Source organism: Pseudonaja textilis, chromosome 7 (assembly GCF_049901715.1).
Source record: "Pseudonaja textilis isolate UNSWEBS1 chromosome 7, rPseTex1.2, whole genome shotgun sequence".
NCBI classification, from domain to species: Eukaryota; Metazoa; Chordata; class Lepidosauria; order Squamata; family Elapidae; genus Pseudonaja; species Pseudonaja textilis.
The window spans coordinates 27,667,111-27,691,922 of NC_141996.1; the positions used below are offsets into that span (position 1 = coordinate 27,667,111).

Sequence of the window (24,812 nt, forward strand, 5' to 3'; positions counted from 1 at the left end):
ATATGCTGACGTTGTAAAGCACCCAGAGAGTGCTGTAAAGCATTATGGAGTATTATGTAAGTCTATGTACTATTGTACATTTGATTTTTTTTATCTCCCAGCTGAAACAAAACTCTTTACTCTTATTTCTATTTTGTTACCTTCAGCACACTTCTCTAGCCCACCTCCTAGGAGATTAGTAATCTAATTTTGTGTCATAGATCAATATATTGAGCATTTCCTTCACTAGAATGATCTTTGTTAATTTAATCCTGGTGAGCTTTTGTCATGTTCTGTCCTAGTAAATTGCTGAATGCTTTTTTGTTTTCTAATTGCACACTACTTCCCCAATATTTTGCCTTCTGGAAATGTTCAGATTGTAAGCTCCTTGCATTTCAGGTGGAATGGTCTTTACTGCATAGGGGTTCTGCTGAATCACATATCCTCATGTTAATCATATGTTGCTCATTGAATTTATAACCTTTCTGTTCTAATTATACCTCCTTCTTTTCATCTGTCATCAGAAGTCTGATTTTGATCAATGAAGCCATATTTTTCCCCATAAATGAATGAACAGTCACTGTAGCAGAAGGAGCTAATGAAACACAGGATGCTTATAATGAGGATAATTAGGCATGCTGCTAACTTGGTCAGAATAAACATGTGTGTAGAGAGCATACTACAAAAAGGGAGCAGAAAGCAATGAAAATCAAATCAGAAAGAAATTACCACATGAATAGAAATAGAATTTTAGTAATTAACAACAAGAAATTATCTAAAGCTGAATGAATCCCTAACAACTTTCACATTCTGATAAACACTAACCCAATTGGCTATTAAAAACATTTTTAATATAACTGGAAAAATAGGAGGGCACTATCCCTATCCATAATTTGTATTTATTATAGTGAAACACAGGTGTGCTTTTTCATTATAGGGAAACACATTATCATCCAATAATGTGATAGCTTCTTTAGTATCTGAGAATCAAAATGCATACAATATTGTATGATTGGTCTGCAAATCTCTTTGCTTTTATTTTGCTCAAAAGTATGTGAAATCCATACAGATGAGGGCCACAGTGGACAGAAGATAGAGATAATTCCCTGCTGCAAATTGATTTAGCAACAATAAAGTTAAAAAAAGGTATCCTATATATTTAAAGTATATGTATGCACAATATAGAATAGCCAGAGTCTAAACTAAACATCTAAATGCATTTCTGTTCTTCTTCTCTGGAGATTTCCTCTAAATTTCTTTGTAGAGAGCTACACTCTTCTTTTCATTTAGACAATGAATTTCTAAGATGGCCTTTACTGCTAAGCTAAAGGTGTCATTTTCTATGGCTCTGGGCACATGGTTAAGGTTTCTAAAGTCTATACTCTGCACCAAAGAACAACAAACGGAGTAGCCACCATTTTTCAGAGTAAATTCCCTCTATGTGTCTTTAAACCCTCTGTAACAATGTTGCATCTGTAATTACTATTTTTTATAGAATTACTCTAGCATCTTCAACTGCTCTAATCTCATCAAGAATTGATACATGAGTCTGGATTCTCTGAGGCAGAGTGAAGATGAAGTAGCCTGTCAGACATGGTCATACTGCACCCACATTTCTTCCGTTCTCCTGCTCCTTCCCCAGTTGCTGCTATTGTTATTAAACTGTTGTATTGCCCAGTTGTTTTTCCTTGTCTATAATCTTAGCTCCATGATCTTGTGCTATAATTGCATTCTTACCAGAAGAGTAAATTAATCCTATCTTACTATTCCTTTGCAGGAAAAGACAAAAAGATTGGAGGCCTTTTTTCTTAAAGACTTGGTGAAGTACAATGTAAATAGCATACAGATAACAATTCCAAATTCAGGAGAATTAGATATCCAAGGAGGATATGGAACAGGGAGTTGCCAGAAACACAGAAGGGCCCCAAACAGGAAGATGACATTCCAGTAGCAATAATGACTTTTTGGAAACATGTAACCAGACAGAGAGAATAAGCTGGGTAGTTCATCACTACTGGAATAATGAGATTTGAAATTTTAGTATGGAAAGCAAGCTGCAACCACTTAAAATAGTTCTAGCATTCTAACTCTCCAGTGTAAGTTTTCTCATCTCCAGCAAGGTCAACAAAAACTCTACCAAGGAATAAAAAAGTGATGATAGTGAGAGACAAAAGCAGCTATGTACAAGTCAGATATGTTATTGTGACAAGTGTGCTAGGTTGCAGGTGCTGGGTTCCTTTTTCATTCCTTGGCATAATTTTTGTTGACTTTCCTGGAATTGAGAATCTTAGTTGAAACTTGTTTCCATACCAACATTTCAAATCTCAGATTTCAAATCTCTTTCTTACTTATCCGTTACTTACCTACTTATGGTCAAGGATCAAGAAAGTAAAGCAAGTTTGGAAGTGAACATCTGGCACGTAATATGGTATCCTGAAGGAAAAAAATGGATTTCTAGACCATGCTGTACACACTGATTAAAACAAAAACTCATAGACAAGAAAGATCTGTATCTCAAAAAGGTAGGAATCAATGGGAAAAGATTTATAAATCTTATCCAAAGGATTTTAAATGAAATTATAAGGAAGAAGAAGACAACATCACAGACTGCTAGGTATTAGGAACATAGTTGCATATGGTAATGGAGGAAGCATGAAAAATGGAAGAGTACAAAGAAATCCTAGACACATTGCAGTAAAGGAGACCGATAAGCAAACACAGAGTAACAAACTGCAAGATCTGAAGGAAAGCAAATATAATCTGGTTTGCATCATGTAAATCTGCTTAGTTTGGGATGAACTGATCAGACTATTTGTTCAAAGGAGAACAACACATTAAAAAGATTACTGGTTTATGAAGAAGCAATGCATTTGTGAAGAAATGCATGTCTTTGAATATAAGAGTTCTGTTCATATCACTGCTTATAAGCAGTAATATTCTGCTTGTAAAATTATTAAAGAATGCTAATTGAAAAAATGACAATTGGAAATATTAATAATCATCATAATGTTCATAGAAGAATATTAGGCTTTCTTCAGTTGAAAAAAAATTATCAGCCATGAACATTTTTGAAATAAGATAATTTTTTGAAACTTGCATGACACCTCACTCTTAATGAATTGTTGGTTACATACTCATATTTATTTAAAATGATTTCCTAAATTCATTTAATAAACAGACTATTTCTCAACAGTTTCAAAATTAAATGAAATCTTTTATTACATTCATAGAACATATTGTTTTTACAGTTTATTCATAAATTTACATTTCTTGTATTCTGAGCAGCTTAACACTATGCCCACTCATATATGGTATTATATTCCTAATGCTGTTATTAAGCTGCAAAAAAGAAAGAAAGAAACCTCTTCCAGATGTTTACATCTTGAAAACACAAGGCCTTTTTTTTTGGCTTAAGTATGATTGGACCATCTGTTCACTAGCAGAAGGCATCTGAATTGGTACTGAAGTTCTGAGGACAGGTGGCATTCACACTCCTTTATTGCTTCAATTCAATAAATACAGAATAAAAATGGTTTTCTGCTATAACATACTGCTATTCTATTATCTAGCACAGGGGTGTCAAACTCACGTCATGGTGGCATCACATGATGTACTGGGACTTTTTCCAGTGGTGGGCTGCAAATTTTTTAACAACCGGTTTTCTGGCTGGGTAGGCGTGGCCTATTGGTCGTGTGACTGGGTGGGTGATGTTACTCATCACACCCAGCCCTGCCTCCCGGTCACTCACCTCAAAGGCAAAGGTAGGATTCAGCTGATTGGGGCTAATCCCACCAATGGCCCCACCCCTGCCCATTTTTTGCCTGATTTTTGGGCATTTTGGAGGCATTTTCAGGCCATTTTGGACCATTTTTGGCCCAAAAAGCAGCCCCAAAATGGCCTGAAAACAGCCAAAAATGGCCCCCAAATGGTCCCAAAGTGGCCCAAAACAGGCCATTTGGGGGGCATTTTTCAGGCTATTTTCCAGGCTGTTTTCTGGCTGTTTTAGAGTAGGGTTTGGGGCCATTTTTGGCACAAAACCAGTGTGGAAATGGCCTGAAAAACAAGCCAAAAATGAGCGGGGGCGAGGCCAGCCAGTGGTGCGATTTGCCAGTTTGCCAAACTGTGCAGAATCTTAACAACTAGTTCATCCAAACAAACATGAATCAGCAGCATACCACCTCCGACTTTTTCTCCCTTTGCTAAACCGGGCATTGGCTGGGCTTGGCTAGTGTGTGATGCATCCGGCCCATGGGCCGGGAGTTTGACAGCTCTGATCTAGCAGAAGGAGCTGTCATTCTTTGAATCTAAAGGAAATTCCTTTTATTATAAACATTTTTATCAAAATACTAACCAATAGTTTTCCATAGGAGTATTGCTGTTTTGCTTTGATTTCTGATTTACCGCTGTTTTTATTTCCATGTTCTTGTTTTGCAAATCACTTAGAACCTTGTTTGGATTAGAGGTACATATACATAGGAACAAATAAGAAACAACTAAGTGAAATACCCAGCATGAAATAGACTTCATGAAACAAGCTCTGAGATAAGGTTTGATCCAATGGCAAACCCTTTTTGTTTGCAGATGAAGCAGAGGAATTCAAGTGGAGCCACTTCTCTTCATAACTTGTCTTAAAAGTGAAACTCTGGAAACCAGTTGTAGTTCTCTCCTAATTAGGCACATGCAAGCCAGAGCTCTAGGAAAAGAGAGACTCGCATGAAAAAAAATCAACAAAACTTCCCTCTCACAGCAGAGGCCAACACACATTGCATAAATCCAATAATTTATACAGTTGAACTTAGTTTTCATTTATAAAAAATGATGGCAATAAGAGTAAGGACTTAACACTTGTTCAGTCAGATTTTAGAGGTAGCTTGTCCTAGGTTGTATAATCTAACCTTACACTGAATGGATCTCCACTGTCCAGAAAGGTTACACTATCAAAATGTAGTATTATAGTTTTAGGCAGGTTTTTGACAAACAAGAAAATAAAAAATATTAAGCTGTGCATAGACTATCCTTTTTTTAAAAAAAAGTAGCGTCCTACCATCATGAACATTTACAGCCTGACACTGCAATGCCCAATGAAAACCCCAGACTATCAAAAAACAAAAATTAAACTCTAGTTCCTGGGTAGTTGTCCATTCCAGTTTTAATACATATAGAGTTTAGTTACAAACCAAACTGGAAAGCAAGAATAAGAAGCAGCAATGGATGTTAATTTTAATCTACCTTGTACAGTGTTTCTGTATGGATTCACAGAACTTGTTATAGCAATAGCAAGCAATAGTACTTATATACCTCTTCATAGTGCTTTACATACTTCTCTAGGTGGTTTATAGAATCAGCATATTGTTTCCAACAATCTGAGTCCTCATTTTACCAACCTTGGAAGGATGGAAGGCTGAGTCAACCTTGAGCTGGTTAAGGATTGAATTCCTGGGAGTGAACTGAATTAGCCTGCAATATTGTATTCTAAAACTGCACCACCACAGCTCCTATAATTGAACAGACACTAAAAATATTGGCTGTTGATCTGTTGATCTTTAGTTTAACATAATGGTTTCTTTGAACATTATTCACATTGTGTAATATATGTGAACTGCATTTGCATTAGAACATTTCATGTTTTGTTCTAAACTATATATGATTTATTTTATATATTTCCCATCACCTACCCAACATCTGAAGAAATGGATTGCTATCTTGCCATATAAATTTAGCCTCAAATTGCCATTCATCAACAATTGTGCTCTGTGTGTAACATATAACTTAGCTTTCAAGCTATTTTATATTATATTCAATGAAACTGGCTAAAGATTAACTTAGGAAGTCGTGTAATATAAAACAATCTTCCTTAATCTATAGCTTCAAATATCATATTTCCTAGTAATTGGCCACTGTGGAGACAGAAATGAAGACTAGGTACCAGACAGACCTCTGCTACAGATTCAATCTGAACATATTTAATGAGGTTGCTCATACACAAAAAAATTCAGGCATTTTTTTTTCCCTGTTTCTTCTACCTCAAATATCACAGCAACACAGTATAAGGCAACTAAACAGGGCACTGGAAATCAAAAACTTACTTAGCTACCATATTTGTTAGATAATTAGATTCTCTTTACTCTTAAGGGAGTTATGAAGTCATGAAGGAAAAATACTGAACAGCTCTTAGAACCATCCATAATCAGCTGCTGTTGATAGTTATTTAAATATTATTTCTAAATGTGTGCAGTATGGATGAATTGCAGGCTATTCCTTATTCTACCCCACCTTTTTTTTTTAACGAAAGCAGACATAGGTCAGCTGTATAATAGAAACACCAAAAGTACAGTCCACATGAACCCCTATTTGTGCAATGGGGTATGCTGCCATGGACATCAACTACAATTTTACCAGATTAAGAACTACAAATATAAATTGTTATTTTTAGGCCAACTTTAAAATTTTATGAAGTTTCAAATAGTGCATTTTATCACATTCTTAAATGTATGCTTATGTATTCCCATGCCAGTGGCCTCACTTTGTCCCTCTTGAACTTCATAATGAAACAGAGGGAAAAAAGGTTAAAACTGGGATCCCCAACCCCCAGTCCATAGACTGACTCCAGCCCGCAGCATGCCAGAAACCGGGTCACGCAAACAAGCATCCCATCTGCGGGATGCAGGTAGCATGCAAAACCATGCCCCCTCCAGTCTGCAGAAAAACCTCTCTCAACAGAACTGGTCTTTGGTGCCCAAAAGGTTTGGGGACCACTGCAGAGGTGGTATTCAGCAGGTTTTGAACAGTTCTGGAGAACCGATAGCAGAATTTTTGAGTAGTTCAGAGAATCTGTGGTAACCTTCCCCAAGGAGTAGGGAGGGAATGGAGATTTTGCAGTATCCTTCCCCTGCCACACCCACCAAGCCACGCCCACCAAGCCACGCCCACAGAACCGGCAATAAAAAATTTGAATCTCACCACTGGGCAACTGGGTTAAAAGTACATTTCTGTTTCCCTCAAAACAAACACTTTTTTTTGTGCTCATGTTTAGCATTAAGTTGCATTTCTTATCTAGCTTTTTCAAACTGCAGTCCCAGAGGATGGCATTTCTTATGATGTGACCAAACCTACAAGGTCCTTGCAATCATAACTTTTCTGTCTTGGCTGCACTGTACGGATGATGGTTTCAGTTATGTCTATGCTCCTCCAAGCCGACCACTACTGCTTCCATAAATCCCTATGAAGAGAAAGTATTGATTTGATCCTGGGCCATGCCTCGACATTACAAGAAAGGTTTAAAAGATTTCACTGAATCTGGATGTTCTGATGTGATTAGTTCAGCTACAGTGTTGCTAATTAGATGGAAGAAGGAAAAACATAAAGGAAATTATTAGGAAAACAACTTTAAATTCCTGATTTAGAACAGTAGTGCAATTATGATTCTCTTATCTAGAAAAAAAATGCTCTAACAATGGTACTTTAAAAAAACAAATCTTTGGGGGGGGGGGGAATCACAAGGCTGAACATGCTTAGTGAAAAAAGAATGACAAAGGACAACCAAAGCAGTGTGATAAGAATAAATAAAACGGAATAACCTTTAAAAATCACAGATCAGTCTTACTACATGCAAGAGAGACAAAAAGAATAACTTCTTCACACATATAATTTACTGCAAAACTCGCTTTCACAGAATATTTTTCCCTTCAACAATAAAATAACTTTATGGAGACTAGGTCAAGGGATAGCCACAGCATTCAAATTATGCTACCATTTTCTGAGATTGCAACTCTCTGTCAGATGTTGGGGATTAGCGGGTGATGGTTGCTGACATTATGTTGTATTGAATCAAGGAATTCAGTAGTAAATTCAATTCACATCCAACTTCACCTCTCAGGGACTACAAAGTACACCTGTTCAGAACATGCTTTCTGATCTCAGCAGATGACACGATGTACCTCTCAATCTGTAGGCAGAAATGTATGCAACTGCATCTTTTGCATAGGTTTAGTGCAATGAATACAAATAAGTTGTTTAAGAAAGCAGTCTGAAAATGGACCAAAGGAGAGAAGAAACCAGAATAAACACAAATGAACACTTAGAAGGATTTGAAAAATTTGAAGAGGAGTCTAGTAACCTAATCTCATCACATTTTAGGAGGAAGTTGAAAAGACAAACATCCAAAATCCAAAAACCAAATGAGGAGTAGGAGGACACACAATACTGCTAATTTTCTGAAAAAGAATAGTACCTTTGTAGCACTAACTACAATTACATCCATATTTTTCCTAATGTTATTTTTCCACAAAAGCAAATTAGTATGGTTTCCTCATGGAAAGTAATGTACATTATTGTGGATGTGGATGAGTTGTCTGTGCAATAACAAGAGGCACACATTAAAAAAAGACCTAATAACGTAAAAATTGTCCTATATAAACTAAGAACTCTTCATCATCCATACATCAATTTCCACAAGACAAAATAGATACTGCCTAATAATGCAAACCCTTGCCCTCACTCTGTCCTAGACATCCATCTTCACACACATATGGATGGATCAATGGGATGTTGAAAGTGCTATGTGACTTGGCATAAGAGTTTATATAATTGCAAAAACAAATCAGGACAGAGTTGATTCTTCATTCTCATGGACAGTATTCTTCAAATCACAAACACTACCTTTCAAGTTTGACTACATTTGATAGTCTTTATCCAAGATGAAAGAAGATTCATGGAACCAATCAACTGATTTATTTTATTTGTCAAGCATGTATTAGATAACAGATATAATTAGAACATGATTATGATTACATGAAATGGGTACAAATAAAAGGGGACATTCGCACAGGGACGGTAGGCATATTGGTGCACTCATGCACACCCCTTACCGACCTCTTAGGAATGGGGTGAGGTCAACAGTAGACAGTTTAAAGTTTTGGGGGGTTGGGGAAGAAGCCACAAAGTCAGTAGTGCATTCCAGGCATTGACAACTCTTTTGCTGAAGTCGTATTTTCTGCAATCGAGTTTGGAGCGGTTTATCTTAAGCTTATTATTATATAAAAATATTAAAGACAAAATATTAAAGACAAGATGATGCCACAGTACATCTGTTAATCTTTTATACCAGGGGAATCTTTGTTGTCTTTATTGCTGATAAAATAAATTAGCACAGTTTAATATAAAGAACAATCATTTATATTATTATTAATTATTGATTATTATTTATTATTTATAAGAACAATTATTTTCTAAGAAAAGCAAACTTTGGTAAATATGTTTTATTTATTCTCTGACCTGAATGACTCAGACATGTATAAACTGGAAGGTCCAGCTCTTTTTCACAAGCTCGCCTCTGCTTTTTCCCTTTTTTTAATATATTCCCCACCCTCTCTCACCCACACACACCAAACACCCTCACACACATACACATACACTCATTAGCTTTTGCTCCTTCATTTTCACTGCATCAAGCAAGAATGCATTTTGATTGACTCGAGTTACAGCTGTTAACTAATGTTTTGTACATATTGAAGAAAAACATTTTGTGGGCTTTTTTTTTTTCATAAAAGATCTCAGTGAAGACTACTGCAACCAGCATCTGAGAACTGTGAATAGTTATGCAATGTTAAGTACATTTATAACTCAGAATTCTACTGAAGCATCCATTTCAGAATCATAGAAAGAAAGAATTACATGAACAAAAAATAATAATAAACTCAGTGGAAATCCAACAGGTGAACATAGTGCAGGAATAAGTATTTTGCTATTTTTACATGCTGGCTCTAGATGAGGTGGGATTCAAATTTTTAACAACCGGCTCTGTGGGCATGGTTTAGGTGGTGGGCGTGGCTTGGTAATCATGTGACTGGGTGGACATGGCTTGGTGGTCATGTTATTGGTTGGGCGTGGCCAACTCAATATCACGCACACTGAGGCACGCATCTCCTTGCCTGGCCTCTCATGACTGTGGGGATGCTGCAACAGTTGTAAGTGTGAAAATGGTCATAAGTCACTTTTTTCAGTGCCATTGTAACTTTGAATGGTCACTCCACACAAGCAAAGTACCAGCAAAGGAGGGGAATAAAACTCCAGAGACATTTCTGAGACAGGAAGTCTAATCCTGGCAAGAATTTAATAAGGGTTAACAGAGAGGCAGTTTCTGTAAGCAACACCAGAATGCTTCCTTCCTGCCTTCCTTACAGGATTATTCCAGTAAGTTCTTCTAACAACCAGTTCTCCGAACTGCTTAGACTGTTAACAACCGGTTCTAGCGAATAGGTGCGAACTGGTAGAATCCCACCCCTGGCTATAGATTGGAAACCTCTCTTTACCAGCATAAAAATAGAGTACACAAATGGGGAGCTCATTAATATATTCAAGAGAATGTCAATCAGGAACAAGAAGCATGTACTGAATATCTTCACAAAATCCACAGCTGCATCTCTAACTTGCAAGGAACTCTGTAAGTCAGTTAGGCACTTTGAACCCTTTACTCATCCCAGTAATTAAAAGGGGATGCACTTCTGTGTGGCTGAGAATTATCTGTTGATGATGCAAGCACATGGACTCCTCCCATCTACCTGGTACTAAAGCAGGAGGGAGGATCTACCCAAATTATCCCCAGTTGCATCATTCATATGAAGATCATCACTCCTGAGAATACACTTCAGGAAAGATCCTACATACTTCAATAATATGCAGAATACAGGAAGAACAACCCAGGGAAGATACTTTAGTAAAGTAGTAATCAATTCATTTCTTTACATTACAATTTTACTACTTTAGGGATTTGTGGATTTTTTTAGTCCAAAATAAATTAGAGAAATCTTTTTCTGAGGAAAGAGTAAGAAGAAAAGATCCAAAGTAATCTTATTTTCCATTTGCAATGAGAAGAGAGAGATGACAAATTGTTTTCAAAGAACTCTTTTTTTAACTCAACTGAGCAAAACAATGTCCATTTTATATCTTATGACCAGTTCAAATTTTGACTTACATATGCATCTATACTTCTTACGGCTCCCATGTACTGACCTTCATGGCTTGGATTTTTTTCTCCATGATGTTGGACTGTCCAGAGTCCCAGGGGTGTCAAAGTCGTGTCATCACAGCATCGTCACATGATATATCACAACTTTTCCCCCTTCGCTAAACCAGGCATGGGTGTGGCCAGCACATTACGCATCTGGCCACGAGCTGCAAGTGTGACAGACTTGGTCCAGATGATTCAACTGTGCCTGTTGTTGGGGAGCCTTTTTAGCTTTTATTTTTGTTTTCTTCATACACAAGAGTACTGTATGGACTCTACTGCATAGAAACTTTTTCTCTTAATGATGCTTATAATGCATGGCTAACTGGTGTGGAAGTTCCTTAATCAGATAAGCAAGGCGAGCAGCTCAGACCTATGATTATTTTGCATTAAAAGCCATGGTGGTGCATATATTCAAAGAACATATGTGGGGGTTTTTTTTTATTTTTAAACAAAAAAAAAACACTTAAAATTGTACAGAAACATGATAAAGTTTTAAAAAATACATTTAAAATATTTTGAAAAAAACTATACCTTTTCAATATAATGATTAACATACTTGTATTATATACAGTACTATAAAGTAGTTAAGATATGCAACAGCTACTTTTATTCATTAGCTATTTAGTTATCAAAACATATTAATATGTATTAATAAATAAACATTTATTTTACCAGAGGTGGGAAAAATAGTCATAAGATTTTCTCTTTGTAAGCCAAAATAGTTGGCTTTGGTTATTAAACACTTTGAATTCAGGACCTCAACCTTTTGCTGCACACTTAAGAAATAAAAATGCTACTCACATAAACTGAATGTTATGATGCTTTCTCATACACCGCCAAACCCAATATGATAGCAGCTCTTGATAATTCTCTGTCCCATCCATAACACTGAAATCACATGACATGCGTAATTTCATAAGCTCCAAAAGACTGGTGTATTTTTTAATTTTTAAAATGTTGATCAATGACCCTACTATATGAATATTTATTTTGTATTCCTGAAAATGAAGCAGAAGGCGGTTGGACAATGCAATATTCTTCTTTGAAAACTGAACATCCTGTTGATTTTTTTAAAAAGTCCATTCAAAATAGGATGCTCCAACTCTCAGATGGTAACAATTGACTCCTCAAGAAGATGAAAAACATGCAACTGGGAAAAACCTCCTAATTGATGTGGATTTGTTGGTGGGGTTTTTTTAAGATATGCATTAAGCCTTGCAATAATGCATGCCTCCAAATCATTGGTCAAAACCTATTTGGTTTTAACAGAAGAAAAAATTACCCAGGCTTGCAGTGTAGAACCTGCAGCTTATATTTATACAAGCAATTATTTTTATACGCATGGAATTTCATGAACAGGAGATGCAGAGCCTTGCAGCCATCCACCATATCAACATGCAAGCAGAGCATCCGTATGAGACACAAAACCTGTCTGTCATTATGAACAGCCTAGTCCTGTTCCCTGCAGCAAGGAATGTTTCATACACTAATCACAGCAAAACAAGATGATATGTACTCTCATACTACAGAACTGTTTTGAAAAGGATGTAGTATATCTGCAGACAAAGTAATGTATACTAAACTCATAATCTGAGAATACTGCCTTTAGGAAAACCACATCATCTTATCCTTGCACAGAAGGACAGCTGTTGGTTAAGCAATATTTTCCATATGGGTTTGATATATGCTTTTATTTTATTATAAATAAATGATTTGGGGGATTTTCCCAATGTCCAACAATAACAAATATATGTATCTCCATCTGAAGAATTACTTTCTTCTGCATGCACAAATATCTGTTGAGTTTAGGACAGAATATATTACATGTGTGCTCTTCCCCCACACATATGCCTTCAGATTGTTTCAAATATTTTATCAGAAACCCTAAACCTCTTATCAGTGCTATTATAGAATGAAATACTGATAGAAAAGTTGTGCTTGCAAAAAAATAATGACTTATTCCACTAATCATCTTTGTTGCTTTTTACATTATGGAAGAACTACATTCAATAAAGCCTCCTGGGATGTTCATACATGCAGTGAGAGATGGCTTACAGTAAGTGATTTATGAAAAATCAATTTCCATAATAACCAAGGAGTTCAGAAAATTTCAGAGGGAGAGAAAGAAAGGGAGGATCAAGAGTTAGCGTTTCCATTTGATTTATTAGAAGTCTTTAAAGATATCAGGGGAGAAAAGGAACACATAATCTGCCAAATCATAAAACCATGGAAAAACTTGCATGCTGAAATTAAGAAGTTGTGAAAAGTTACCTAGCATCACTACTCAAGTTTGATTTTAATTTATGGTGAATGAACTTGGCTGGGTTCTACTGTCTTATTACTACAGCACACTTACTGTAATAATCAGGTGTCTGCTTCCTCCATTCAACCCACTTTACCCCCACATGGAGAAAATTGTTTCCCCCCTTCATTCCCTACTCTTGCTTCAGCATTGAATGGTATAAAAGCAGTACCCACCCACCCCTGTGAGTTTGCAATTTTTATAGCATGAGGCAGAATTCAGTTGTTTTCAAATGGGATCTGCAATAGGCTAATATAATGTAACCTCCTCTCAGAGTTGATTCTGCCTTTTTCTTCCCATCCTCCTGTCCTTTTTTCCCCATTCCTGGCATTTCTAGTGTTAATAAGCAGTGCACTATATGGCTGTGATTATAGCAACAAATCCTCTAGTTTCCTTGCCAGTTACATTACATGGCAGGCAATAGATAGATAGATAGATAGATAGATAGATAGATAGATAGATAGATAGATAGATAGATAGATAGATAGATAGATAGGCAGACAAGCAGACAGGCAGACAGGCAGACAAATGAGCCCTACTTATCCTTGCTGCTCATGTGGAAAAGGAAAGAAATGCAGGCTTTCTCCTACCTCTTTCTTCCACCCCTCCCCTTCTTTCAGTTTCATGGGTGTGGCATAGTTCAAACCTTTCTTTCTCTTAAGCATTAATGTGTTGAAACCAGGAATATATTAAGTAAGATAAGAATAATTTCAAATGCAAGTGAGAAACACTGATTCCAGTGTTTTATCCTTCCTTCTGTTCACAATTGAGCATCCACGTACTTATCTCCTATATACATACATGTGTACAGGAGATACTGTTTCACAGAGAAGCATGTCTAGTCAATTCCTATCTCCAGATCCAGAATGTAATATCAGCTTCAGGAGTGCATGATTACAATTGTCCAACTCCACATTCCTATTTGCCATCTGCAGTACCTATCAACATTATAAGAATGTGTTTTGAAAGCCTTAATGGGTATGGTAAAAATCAGGCTAGTTGCCACTGTAAGGTCAGCAGGTTTTGTCATTTCACTACAACCTACAGACATTGGTTGGGACAGATGAAATGTATGATAAAACCCAACAATATTATACGATTAATTTTATTTATATCTTACATTTATCTTTATAGGATTCAGTGTATCTGACAAACACAAGGATATGGGCCAATGTAGACAGGCACCCTATGTAATTAACATACAATTTCTGTTACTTGCAATTTGCATACAAATCCAGGGAGGGATTCCCTAGGTAGCAAGGAGACCTCCCTATGATTTAGAAACACCCACTTTCTATCATAGTAATTTGATGGCATCCCTGCTATTTAGCTTTCCTGTTCTGAATGGCTGTAGAGAAAAGAGAGACAAGGGTCAAATAGGGGGTAAGGGTCTGCTCTTTTTTCAGATCAGAATTTTATGGAATGATTTAAAACTTTTTGTGCAGTTTTTTTGGTTAAGTGTAATTGGCTTATGCAAAATGCAGTATGCAAAATGCAGTATGGCTCAAAGGGTAAGACTGGGGATACATGTGTATGTGGGTGTGTCAAAGTTGAAGTTGCACTTCTATGTCATAAATATGTGAACCAGAATATACATGCCTGGGTGTGTCTCTTTGTGTCTGCCAAAAATACACTGATTTCTATATTGATAAATATGTTTAGATTTATCAATTTCTGACTGTGTTCTTACATTCATGAAAATGTGTGACATAAAGGATGTATGAGGAGGTTTGCCTTTTGCGTGTGCTTGTGCTTGTATTTTTATGATTTAGCAGCTTCTTTGCTACAGACTCATAAAAAATCATTAAAAATAGGATTTCTAAGGCAAGAAATTGATTTTTTTTCCATATCTTTTGTAGCTCAGTTTTGAAAAGATGATTGACACAGCTTTTACAGCCTATCATTTCCAACTCTTGAAATGATTCTACCTTATTCGAATAGTTACTAAGCTTCACCATTACTGTGTTTCAATTTGCCTTTCTGTCTGCCTTCTACCTCCTCCTCCCTTTTTTTCGCCCCATGATCTTCTGGATAATCCATGTCTCATTTCCATAATATTTCAGGTTTTACTAAGTGTAATACGAACAGAAGTCCCAAACATGTATGAGAATAATAACACTATTGCAAGGAGAAGTTCTTCACACCAGCCCCACCCTAGTGGTATACCAGACTATCTTTCCAACACTATGCTGCTTCGAAAAATATTTTACATTTTTGAATCAAATATATCTACAGTAATTATTTCAACCAAGTTTTTTGTAGGATCATATCATTTTTTTCTTTATTGTTAGAATACTGCGTTAGGCAATATCCATTTCTGAAAGAGTACATTTTCTTTCACTGAAAAAGTACATTTCTCTTTAAGATGCATATATTAAAACCTTTTTACAGGTACAGATATCAAAAGGCCAAAAATATTTTATGATTTCAATAAGTCCACGTGGAATGACATAAATCCATACTATTCCTCCTAAAGCAGCATTTTGAGTACACTGGTGATTCCAAAGAGAAAGAGTTTGGCACAATCCTTGTTTCATGGCCAGGTGCAAGATGCCTTCCCAATTTCTTCACAATCCACCTCTCCTGCCATTAAAATAAATTACATGGAACCAATATCATAGAATTAGGTTTCCACCAAGTTAATTCCATTTCATCTTTCCTATCCCATCAGAGCTAAGACCTAACAGAGGCGTGGTCCTCTGTCGTTTTACCAGATTGTTCAAGTGCTTCTGGCATGAAAATTTTTGAAGAAGAGGGAATCCCAATTCTTCTTCTTAGCCATTTCTCCATCCCACATCAAATTTCTCCTAGCAGTTAATTTATTTTCAGTTTAGAAAAATGGTATCATATGTAGGAGAAAAAGAAAATTAAAAGATAACAAATGGGTAACTCTCTTTTCATTTACATTATCTTACAATGGAAGATGGGGAAACACCCATGATTCAAAATCTCTATACAGCATGCCTTTTAGTATCTGCCAGAGTGAACACCAACATATACAACCTCTCTTATATCTTGGAAAGATTTATATCATAGCTTCAGAAAAATAGACAGAATTGGAATGACTATCCTCCTTCCTTCCTTAGGTGCAAGCCAAAATCAACTCTCTCCTCTTTGCAATCCACATTCTCCAAATCCAAGACAGACTATTCTCAGAAATGCCATCTTCTTCCCCCTCTCTCAGGTGCTGGTTTCAGCGGGAGGGGGTTTCCCCCTTGTTTCTCCCCAATTCTGATCATTAAACAGCCTTCCCACCTTCCACCTTCTGACTCCACAGGCAAAACATACACGCGTACACACACACCCCACTGCATTCATGGAAGGGGTGTGTGATCTGAGCCTTCGGCGCAAAGATGCTTAAAGAATTGCAAAGGAAAGAGCCTCTTAGAAGCAGTCGCCTCTCCCTCCAAATGTCTGTGTGTCTGTCTGTCTGCGTATAGACAGAGAGACACACACTCAACACATACAGAAACATTTTAGTCAACAGCCTAGGAATTCCCCAACAGATATACATGTATAAAAAAAAATATTTCCAGCTCTACCTGTTTTGTTCTTCTCATACAGCACAGCATGATTGTATTGTCCCCTTCTTCCTTGTGGTTCCTTCCTTCTCTCTCCTTTTTCCTCCTCTCTCTTTCACTCTCTCTTATCTCTCCCCCACCCTCTCCACTCCCTCCCTTCTCTCCCTCTCTCTCTCTCTCTCCCCCTCCTTCCTTCTTACACACACACACACATACACACTCACGGACGCACACTCAAACACACACAGAGAGAGAGAGTCAAACACACACACACACACGCACGCACGCACGCAGACACCGGGACAGTTAGCAGTATCTGTAAGGTTCACCGCTGTTGCTCATCACACATGCTGTTGGCCGCGCCTGCTCGCTCGCTCGCTCCCTTTCCCCTTTCCCAGAATTGTTCTCTGGCAGCTCTCGGTGACTAGCCCTTCTCCCCACCCCCACTATCAAGGCAACCACCCCTTTCAGTCCTTTGCCAGCCTCATGAATGTTTAAACATATCCAATCTGGACCCAATTACCCAGCGACTTTCCCACTGTTCAGAGATTGCTAGGAAAAGGGGGAGAGGGAGGGAAGTCCATTGCAGATTGTTCGGAGGGGTGTGGCAAGGTATGGTGGTCGGAAGGCAGCTGCCTTTCTTTGTGCTTCTTTAAAGAAAACAATAAACAACTATGAAGATATCACACATGTAGAATAAGATCAAACAAGGGTTCTAAACAGCACCAGAGATTGTGTCTGTGTGTGTTTATAAATGTCCCTCTCCAAGAAGTACTTGCATTACAATATGTTGCAAGCACATGTATTTTTTCTTTGCGTGGACAGAATATAATTGACAAAATCAGAAATGTCCCAGTAGCCCTCAAGCATATGTGCTCCTCATTTGCTTCTTTTCTAGGTACATTTTCTAAGCTCATCCATTATGCAGCACTAGGGGGAAAAATCCATGTGATGTCATTCTTTAAGTATACAAATCTATAGGCACATGTTAGGAAGTCCATTCAATAAGACTTAAAAAAAATTCAATTTGCATGCAAACTATGAAGTTGTACATACTCCTTCATAGACTGAGAACAATCTCCACTTAACAGAAGGACAGGTGCATGGTATCAGATGCATGAAATCAGACAAATATGGAGTAGACTTTAGTTTATCCAATCCAGCCACATAGTCTGTTAAAGAAATCCAGAACTGCAATATTGCAAGCAGGCATGCTTAACATCTCTCAATTCTACATCAAGTTCTCCAGTTCACCTTCTGTCCAAGGAAGTAGTCCCGTTTACTGTAAGTATTGCTTTTACCATTCTGTTATAAAATCTCTAAAATCTACCTTAAAGAGAACAAGTCTCTACAGGTAGTCCTCGATTTGAGACAAGAGTTGAGCCTAACATTTCTGTTGTTAAGTGAGTTTTGCCCCATTTTACAACCGTTCTTGCTACAGTTGTTAAGTGAATCACTGCAGCTGATAAGTTAGTAACATGGTTGTTAAATAAATCTGGCTTCAACATTGATTTTGCTTATCAAAATGTTGCAAAAGGTGTAACTTTGTATGGTCACTAAATGAATTGTTGTAAGTTGAGGACGACCTGTATTGTCTAGTCTTTTCTTTGCTTTGTGGTTATAAGGAAGTATGGATTAGCCCATGTCTCATCTGTATAACTAATAAATGTATTCAATAATTATCCATTATCAATTATATATTTGCTTCCTGCTATAAATTAAAAATAATGGGAAAAGAATTTGTTTTTGTATTCAACTTTTCCTAATGTAAAAGTGTAAAACTTCCTATTATGAAAAACTTTCAATCATAAAAAAATAATATCATTTACTTTTCCTCAATGTATACATTTTGTAATACAATTTTAGAAAGGTTAATTCCAAATGTTCTACCTAAATTAAAGTCCTCGATTTACAACAGTTCATTAAGTACCATTCAAAGTTACCACAACAGTGAAAAAAGTGACATGACCATTTTTCACATTTACAACCTTTGTAGCATCCCTATGATCATGAGGTCAAAATTCAGATGCTTGAAACTGGATCATACTTATGACCGATGCTGTGTTACAAGGCTATATGATCGCCTTTTATGATCTTCTGACAAGCAAAATCCAATGAGGAAGGCAGGTTCACTTAACAACTGTATTACTAACTTAAGAACTGCAGTGATTCACTTAACAACTGCAGCAAGATAGGTCATAAAATGGGTCAAAACTTACTTAACAAATGTCTCACTTAACAACAGAAATTCGGGAGTCAATTGTAGTCATAAATCAAGGACTACTGTATAGTTTATGCCCAATAATATCAATATTGTTTTGATCATTTTATTTTGCTTGGGAAAAAAAACAGAGCTTTTTCCAGCATTGCTACATGGCAGCTCTTCAGTTTTTTGGAGAGGACTATCATATTCACTCTTGTAAACTTGTCATTGCAGGTGTGGTTTTCATGGCCAAAATTTCATTACCCCATTTCAACCTTTGAAAATAAAGCTAATGAAGTGAGAATTATTGGCCTTTTAGAATCAACTATCAACCATAAAGGAACCAACAGTCAAAAAATATACTTTAGAATAGCACTCATAAGGTAGCAATGAAGATGTTGGGAAAGATATCTAGATATCTTCAAGGCAGAATTGTGCAGAGAATAATTTTCCCTGTGACACTCTATGGAAGCCAAATTTGGATCTTGAAAAGACTGAAGATAGAAAGATTATTGAAGCTTTTGGACTTTACCAGAATTCAAGATGGTAGCTACAATTATGTGATCAAAGTTCTTCTAATTTACACATGACACTTAAATAACAGATGGAGCTTTGATCATTCTTATGGATACCATCTTAATTGTTTTATAATACCCTATAGACACCCCTAAAATATGGTGTTGGAGAAGACCCCTGGGAGTACCATGGGTAGCTAAGAAAATTAACAAATGGATCATGGAATAAATAATTCTACAGTTCTCACTCATTGACCAAGGTCAATTTATCATATTTCAGATATATTATGTAAAGACCCAGCACTCTTGAGAAGTCTATAATGCTGGGAAAAGTAGAAAGAAAGAAAAAGATGGCCAGCACTGAGGTGGGTAAACCCAAATATAAATAAGCAATGGTTTAGCCATTGGAAGATCTGATGGACACATGAGTACAAATCATATTTATCTATGTGGTTATCAAGAATTTACTCTGATATGATGATATATGATCATTTAGCCCATTCAATGATATGTCTAAAACTGTAAATGATATTATAGATTATTTTTTGTTGTTTCTCATAGTTCCAAATCTCTGTTTCCAATAACTGAAATATGAAGCCAAAAGAACCTCTCCCCTCTTGTGCATCTTCTTTGTACTTTTAAAGTACCATTTTCGGTTCTTCTAAAAGTGGAGCCATTTTAAACAACCACCCGATTGATTTTAGTCATTCAAATTCAGTAACCAAGAATCCAAAGATCACCAAATAAACCAAATAGTCCCAAGCTGTTTCTTCTTATTTCTTTTTTCACTTTCTCTTCCTGGGGTTTTACTATTTTGTTGCGGTGTTTCAGTTAAGATGTATCTTTTGGAAGTCTTGTTGAGATTTTATTGTAAGTTCTTTTTAATTCCAGGCAGTGTTCTCCCTTCCAGATCCTGTCCTTTTATTCTTTCTCTCCTTTCCTGTTTTCAAAAGCTTTTAATTATACAGAAATCTTTATTATCCCTTTGACTTTTTATTTTCAGCATTAAATGCTTATTAATGTCAAAGTGGATTTTTTTTCCAATTCCTTGCTTAAGTCTCTTAGCTGTCAGTATAGGAGGAGAAGAAGAAAAAACCCAAATCCTTTCCCTTTTCTCTCTCCTTCACTGCTTAGAAATCTTCTTTGGGAACCGTGTTATTATTATTTTTTTAATAGTTTAACTTCCAGGGTACCTTATTTGTTGCTTTTGCTGTTTGACCCAGTCAACCAAAACTTTCTCTTCTTATCTTCCTCCTGCACATTCTTTTCTGGTCGAGTTCTTCTTTGTGGTGGCCATTTCTGACCACCGCTGCAACCGCCTTCGGGAAAGGGAGTAATGGCCAGCTGAGGAGGAAAGATGCGGCTCTCCTCAACCCTGCAGGCAGTCTCCCCCTTCTTCACCACCTCTATGGGGTGGCTTAGCCCCGAAACCAGCCAGCTTGGGGCGCTCCACCGGCGAGCACAGATCGAAACCGTGCAGAGTCGTGGTTTCGGTCTGTTGCCGAAGAAACTCAAACCAGAAGTTCATTATAGATTATTTTTTGCAACTGCATCTCAGTTCAACCTGTGATTGTATATGATATTGAAATCCTTTTCATATATTCTATGGTCAAGCCAGGTAATCTACTCTATCATGTATCTGCAAGCAGTATAACTTATTTTCAAAATGTTATTTACTAGCTATAAAAATTATTTTTAAAAAATAAAATGTGTTTGTTGAGTTTTTGATATAAGAAACAAGATACCAAAATAAATGCTTTGCATGCCTATGCTTTACAAACATAATTAGAGTATTCAGTTACATGGGTTTTCTGAGAAACTGGTGCACAATGACTAATTCTAGAAATGTGAAAATTTATGTAAGCCAGGAAATCTGTGAATCAGAGCCATTTTGAAGTTACTGAAATGAAGGTTTAAATAAAAGCAATTGCTCCCCTGTTCCCCAACAGTTCTCGCTTGCCAATAATACATCAGCCAATACAAAATCATAGAGATGAAAGCAGTCTTTCTTAGCCAAATGAATTCTAGAGCCGTACTTCTACTCCCATTATCCTGGCTGTAGATAAGAGCTAAATGTAGGATTCCTGTTGAAGAAAACTGTATACAAAATAATTAACACTCTTGCAAGTTTATGACACACTTAAAGCCTAAAAACATGTAGTCTATTGAGTTCAATCAAAATTAAAATGATTAGAAAACATGTTTAGCTCTATTCTGTTTACCTTACTATTTTCAATCCCAGATATGTAATTTATTTTAGAAATGGTCAGCCATGGTAGTGTTGTAGTGGCTCCTTCAGAAATTGTGCTTGGTCAGTGGTGGAAACATTATAGCTGTAGAGCTTCATGCGCTTCCCAAGTTTCCTCTTGAAAGACCTGGAAATTCTTCCATCTCTGAAGGTTTCATTTCCTTTACATTGTGAAGTAATAAACCCATGAAGTATAACATAAGCTATTGAAAAAAAATCACAACAAAGGAGAGAAAAAGTAAAAAGGAGACAAAAAAACCCAGCTCTATAAATAAGTAATAAGGCGACATCCATTTCACCTATTGTCTTCATTTTTTAAAAAAAGTAGTACAGATCTTGGCCACCCAAAAAATTGACCACTGTTCCATTTCATGAAAGGATATGAACTATTTTATCATATTTTCTCCAAGTAGTAATAATTGGATGACATATAAGCCCAGCAAAAAATAATTAAAAGCTAAATAAATAAATTATTGAATGTAATATGCTTTAACATTTATGACTATTAATTAAAAGATGTCCTCAGCTTCACAATTTCTTTTCATTCAAAGCATTATTTTATATGTTGGCAAAATCTGCTCCCTTAATCTTGATAATAAGCATATATCTCTTCCATTCCATAATAGCTTTGTTCCATTGCATTATGTAACAAAGAAGAAATGCCCTAGTGCCATTCAGTCTATTCTTAGTTCTCAATAATTCACTGTTTTAATTGTGCATTCTTTTTACTAAATTGTTGGTTTCCCTCTTGAAAAAATATCATGGAATTCCAGTTGAGGAAAAGTCTTTCTGTGGTAATGAAGTTGGCCTTGATTTACCTTCTTTTTTTAGAATCAGATCAACAGTTTTTACCAGAAATTTGGCTTACTTTATGCTAGGAGAGATGTGCTATCTTTTATTGCTTTAATGAAGATGTGAATTGTTTTACTGTATTAGAAGTTTTGTTAAACTGTGTACACATCTTTAGCTTTACCAAATGGCATTTAAAGTTTATTTGATTCCCTGCCATATGATTGGCTAATTGAGTGCCTAAAAATAATATAAGTCAGTAGAAACTTCAGAAGCTCAATGCAAAAGATTAATGGCATAATGGAAGACAAAGTTGCTGGTTGATAGTGATAAAGTGGGAGAGATTAATATCAAGAGAGGCATATTTCAAGAAGACTCAATATTACCTTGTCATTGCACTGATTTTTTTCTGATAACTATACTGAACAAGGTTGCCTAACATCAAAAACTTCTGCCAGGCTATCCCACCTCTTTTACATAGACAATCTGAAGCTATAGAAAAGTACCATCTGAAGCTGAATTGCTTCTCAGCGTTATCTGTATATACAAGATATTGCAATGGAGTTTGACTGGGACAAATGTGCTATAGTCACCATTAAACAAGGAAAAATAGCAAAAGCTGAAGAAATCAAGATGTTTTATGATAATAACATCAAGAGTCTGGATGAAGATGATCACTACAAATGTTAAGAAGGAGGTCAGAAGTGAATATATCAAGAGAAAAGTCCAAACTGAATGAAGGAAACACTGTCAAGGCAATTAAGACCTGAGCAATTCTGGTCATTAGATACTTAACTGGAATAGTGAACTGAAAATAGAATAGAACTAAACAGAACTAAAAATATAGGAAGACCAGAAAAATAATGATAATAAATTATGCCCTTCATGTATGGCAGACTCTATTTACCAAGAAAAATAGGTCATTGTAGAGTGTTGCAAGATGGTTGAAGAAGAAAAAGGGTATTGGAGGAATATCTGAAGAATAGTGAAGAAGGTGCACTGAAGCTAGTATACCAGGAAGGCTTACCGAATATTGAAGACACCAAACTGGTCTACAAAATATCCAAATGAGACATGGCAAGGCAAAGTATTATATGGCTAGTATATAAAAAGGAATAGCAGGGAAAGCAGATACTTTCAAGACCTGGCAATGGTTAAGAGCAGGAAAGTTGAAGAAAGAGACAGAGGGACTAATTCTGGCTGCAGAAGACCAAGCCTTAAGAACAAATGCATACAAAGCCAAAGTTCAGAAGACAGCAAGATACAGCCAAATGCTGCTTCTGCAAATAAACTGGAGAAACAGTGGAGCACCTTGTTATCTGCTGCAAGAGGATTGTACAGACTGACTACACACAACCGCATGGCAAAGTAGCAACAATGGTGAAACCATCTGCTTATCCCAGGTCCTTGGGAAGGACTTGATAGCTGGACAAAACTGCCAAACCCAATCTAAACATCTGACTGATTGTGTGACAAACCACAGTAATAATGATAAAAATTTATTGATTAGCCATTAGATCCTATCAGACTATATAATATAAAATACTGAATAATGGCAAGACCATAGTAGTTGTTTCAAAGATGTCAGATCTATCCAGAAAAGATCCTAGCAATCTATAAATATGAATCAACATTTAATTTTTTTATGCAGAAAAGATCCAAAAAGAAGTGTATCACTCTTCTTAGAGATTCACGTGCTTCCTATAATTGTTATAGTATAGTTGAAAAACTGTCCGTATATAGCATGCCAAAGCACTCTGAAAAAGATTAAGTAAGTCATGAATCATAGTGTCCAGATCTGACATTTTCAGGAAGAGTCACCATCTTAGCTCTGTAAATGTTTTTGACATTATCAGATAATCACCACCCAAGTTCTGGAATGAATCCAGGAACATATACAAATTATGAATTTTTAACTGTAAGAACATACTGACCCCAACTAACATAGATCTTTTTTCCTTGATGCATCAACTAATCAAGACCATTAATTGTTCTCATCTATTTCATTATCAACATCAAAAACTTATTTAGAAGTAAATACTTTCCTTGGATTGAAATTGAAATAGAAAAAGACATCACTCATATCAGTATCCTCATGGCACTATCATTTTGAACTCTGGAATCTCCTCAAAGTTTAATGTATGCAAGATATATATTAACTTTGGGATCATGGTAAAACTATTGCTGGGTGTTTTATATTTATACTAATCTGCATATGCAGTTTGTTCTTATATTTGTATAGGCCAG

At 36.3% G+C, this 24,812-nt stretch overlaps 1 protein-coding gene across 1 annotated transcript in view; it reads right to left on the reverse strand.

The window, feature by feature from the left end:
- GAP43 (growth associated protein 43) overlaps positions 1–17,214 on the reverse strand; it is a 69,823-nt gene extending 52,609 nt beyond the window's left edge. The window contains exon 1 of the mRNA XM_026708872.2: positions 16,832–17,214. Coding sequence (XP_026564657.1) covers positions 16,832–16,861 — 30 coding nt within the window. The 5' untranslated portion in view covers positions 16,862–17,214. The remainder of the gene's footprint in view (positions 1–16,831) is intronic.
- Between the last annotated feature and the right edge of the window lie 7,598 nt (positions 17,215–24,812).